Here is a 3986-nt window from a genome sequence, read left to right on the forward strand (position 1 = left end):
AAACTACATTTTTGGATTTAAAACCGCATAAATAGCGATTAATTAACGATTACTTTATTGTTTGATCAAATGCGCTAAATTCAAAATATACCTTAAACTTTAATTAAATGATTGCACTCTATAAAATACTTTGAACTAAGCATAGTTTTATAAACCATACTGCATACAATCGCCTAATTAGCGAGTAATTAACGATTACATTTCTGTTTGTTTAAAAGCGCTATTTCTAAAATGTACCTTTAACATTAATTAATCGATTGTATTCGATACATTAATTCTAACTAATCTTAGTCTTATAAACCATAGTAAAATCGTCCAATTAATGAGTAATTATTGATTACAGTCAGGTAAACTGCCATACATCGGGAACCCATTACCCGTTAGTAACACAGTAATCGACTACTTTTGGTTTTGTTTACGTTGGAGTGCAAATATAAATAAAACGTGTATATCGTAATAGTCTTCTATATCTCTTATTAAAAGAAAATCAATCCAATAGCTACATTTTTACAAACGATTATATTTATCAACAATATAGTATACAGTATATGGTGTGGAATACAAAGTTATTCTTCTGGATTAGCATCTGCTGATGCTTGCTGGGCGGGTGTATTGACAGGAATCTTCAGAAACAACTTTTTCCTTAAAGATGATTCAAACGAGGGCACTTGGTAGTGATAAACCTTAGGTGGTTCTGAATTATTCTTTGGGTCAGCCGTTATTTCTGATCCGTCTCTTCCTGTTGCTAGAATCATAGGAGATGCAGGTTTTGGCTTCTTAGCCTCCGGCTCTTCCGCAGGTTCTTCCGGTGCGGGAAGACGAGTGTTGCTCACTTTTCTATTCACAGCGGTCAATTTGTCGATGATATACTCTGTGGTTTATCCGGTTCTCCAAAAAATTTTCCACATTTAACGTAGATTGATTATATGAACCCAATTATTTTTAACTAAATATTGTTTGATTTATCACGAAGCCATTTAAAGAAGCATACCAACGATAGAAAACAATCGCATGTCGAAACCGCAAATCCACCCGCTAGACTAGAGTAAATATAAAAAATAGGCCATGCGACAACAATGCATGGGATTTCCTTTGGGAAAGAGTGTCGCTCAGCTTTAACCGTTTCCAGTTTCTAAAAAAAACTAAAATCGGATTTGGTATAACGAATCCTTCTTCTTTGTGCATATATAAAATGAAGGGGACTTTAGTATGAAATATAGACTTCAGAATGAAATGAATGAATGAATGAATAAATGTAACTTACTTTATCCTCGCGTGGCCAGAAAACGACAGTCGTTATAACACGGGTGTTCATACACCTCGTGCCAGCTTACGAGTTACCATGTACGTTGCTTTGTGGGTGATTATTTTTTTTGGTATTTTTTTATTTTTTTTTATGTCAGCTGGCACACTTTTGCGTGATTTTTCAGAAGCTCTTTTGTTTTTTGAGCCTTGGTGTTACCTTAAGGTCACATTTGAGCATTTCTATTTATATAGTATAGGGTGGGAGTTTTCTTGTCCCATTTGGTAGTAAACAAAGAACATTCAATGAATTATAAAACCGTTTTCTCACGATTCCCATGGACCGTTGTTAATTGTTTAAAACACCATCAGGATATTTGGATATTATGTGCTAACGGTGTTCCACCCCCCCCCCCCCTACTATATACAAATTTTGATTTTTCGTCGGTATGTCTCTTTAACTTACTTGTAAACATCCGTAACGCCTTGTGTAAATCCTGGAGATATTGGGTTCCACGTTCATATTCATTCGTAGTCAGGGCGTAAGATACATAACCTTTCATTAAAGAATAATCAAATATTATTCACTTTGTCACGTGATGGGTACTAGATATACCTTGTACATTAAAATCAACTTAACATAATTTAGGTCTTTGGTGAAAATTTAATCAAATGAATTTAAGGTATATATATGCCTATAGTCTCACCACTCCACGCAGCATAACAGAGCAAGACATCCGAACCGTCTGCTTTTATCTCTTTATCGCATAGTGTAGAAAGTGAACTGTCAGACTTAACGTTTTTCTTTGTACCTCTGCAGGCCTAAAAATAAACGAAAATTAGTTTTGGATACCAAAATGACCATAAAACTTTGCAAAAAGTGTATTATGCTTTTCGAACCTGGAATATAAATATCTTTGGTTTTCCTTCCAAACACTTATGGGTCATGAACTTAGCAAGTATGTTTTCGTGAATATCAAGTTTGCCATCTGTTGCTTTAATGCATCCATCGCTTCCGTGACCAATGAACATGCATATAAAGCAACTGTAGTTGTTTTCTGATTTCAGCTTCTTCGATACGTTCTCCAGGTTCTAAGTAAATACCACCATTATACACAATGCTTAAGCTTATTGTTTGTTCAATGCATACCGCCACTGCTTCTGAAAATTTCATTTTTTCACCGAACTTCATTACATCAAGTTGCATGTTCTCAAATAACTCAGTAAAATCGTCAAAATCTTGTTGGAGAGCTTGTTCGATTTTTTCGTTCTCTAATTCGTTTGTTGTAGCGTCTGTGGATACCATTTATATGTCATGATAAACCGGAGGAAATAATATAGATTAAACGACGTATACATATGTGGTAGAGTTGAATAAGATGGGACATATTCCCTTTATATTTTTCGGTCCCATTTGGAAGTAAACAAAGAACATTTATAGAATTCTAAAACTGCATCCTTACGACTCCCATAGACCGTTGTTAATTGTTTAAAACACGATCAGAATACTTGGATATTATGTGCCAAAGGTATCCCGTCTTCCCCACCCTACTATATCAAACGTTGGTTTACTCTTTCTTGATAAAAAAAGTGTTTTACATAAACATACGACCAATTGTTGATACTCTGTGCTATACGGTTATAGGTTATTTCTTCTCTAAACTAGCAAACCTGTTCTAAATGCGAGGTCCCATAGGGTGCCTCGCCGTAGGACCCCATTCATAGATTAGAATGGGTTATGGTCGTGACAGAATATATTTGGTTTCATGTTTATAAAAGGGTAAGCGTTGTGCATATCATCTACTTTAATGACAATTAGAGCAAAAAACCTACAGATTCTCTTTGTGCAACTCCGCAACGACTTCCTAAATTATAATAACAATATGTATACTGTACAGGGACGTTGCAACAGGCGCAAAGCGATGTATAATTACACGCATCCCTTAAGTGGGCAAGGCGCTACACAACGACCCTATAGTTTTTAAAGTACATATTTACAAACCATTCCTTTTTTTCAAAAGAAAAACAGCTGCAATTCCGATTTTCCCGGAGTAATTAATGTCGTAACAATCGTCGATCCATTCCTCTTGCATTTTCCTGTTATTTTTATAAAACTTTTCCAGGCAGAACCTATACACTTGTTCCTTTTGTGTGTAAAGGTGTAGCGGCCCGTCGTAATATTACGTCACACGAATTCTTTTGTCCCCAATATTGACCAAATGTTTGACGTCGCGTGCTAACTTTCCCACAACGCGGCGGATGCACCCTGCCGTTAACCGAGTTAGCGCCGATGTTCCCAATTGTGTCCTTTTTATTGTAATCTCGTTATCGCAATTTATCACGCCGATTCGTCTGACACCCGAAATTCCTTTTTCCCTTCAAACCATTCCCCGACTGCTATATATACCGTTGTGTGATCATCATAGAAATATAAGAAAAGAGATAAGAGAAACGAGAACTAAACGAGAGAACGATATAACGATACGAAGCATATGAACGAATAAATATAGTTACTGTAACTGAGGGTACAGAATTGTGTAATTTCATGCCAGCCAAAACCCTAGATAACCTAGACTAGGAAACGGCAAACGACAACTCCTAGATAACCTAGACTAGGACGTAGCTTTAGACACCCACGAGCGCACGAAGTCACTGCAGATCACCTGCAATCAGCTCATAAACAATATACCAACAACGGGTGTCTAAAAAGGTATAGGCTTTCTCTTATTTTGTGTATAGGGTAT

At 36.3% G+C, this 3986-nt stretch overlaps 1 protein-coding gene across 1 annotated transcript; it reads right to left on the bottom strand.

Moving 5' to 3' along the window:
* Positions 1-503: 503 nt before the first annotated feature.
* Positions 504-3412, bottom strand: LOC104265788 (caspase-6-like). The gene is made up of 6 exons (XM_018816652.2): positions 3245-3412; positions 2393-2535; positions 2143-2334; positions 1950-2064; positions 1709-1798; positions 504-888 (listed from the first exon to the last, which is right to left on the bottom strand). Exons 1-6 carry the CDS (start codon positions 3333-3335, stop codon positions 851-853), a joined length of 669 nt encoding a protein of 222 aa, XP_018672197.1. The 5' UTR covers positions 3336-3412; the 3' UTR covers positions 504-850.
* Positions 3413-3986: the final 574 nt, after the last annotated feature.

The sequence above is a fragment of the Ciona intestinalis genome, unplaced genomic scaffold, assembly GCF_000224145.3.
Source record: "Ciona intestinalis unplaced genomic scaffold, KH HT000463.1, whole genome shotgun sequence".
Taxonomy (NCBI): Eukaryota; Metazoa; Chordata; class Ascidiacea; order Phlebobranchia; family Cionidae; genus Ciona; species Ciona intestinalis.

Coding starts and splice junctions, on each gene's coding strand:
- LOC104265788 (XM_018816652.2), bottom strand. CDS start 3,335: ATGCAAGAGGAATGGATCGACGATTGTTACGACATTAATTACTCCGGG. Junction 2,536..3,244: donor TCTTTTGAAAAAAAGGAATG/GTTTGTAAATAT, acceptor TGGTATCCACAG/ACGCTACAACAAACGAATTA. Junction 1,799..1,949: donor CTGTTATGCTGCGTGGAGTG/GTGAGACTATAG, acceptor CTTTAATGAAAG/GTTATGTATCTTACGCCCTG.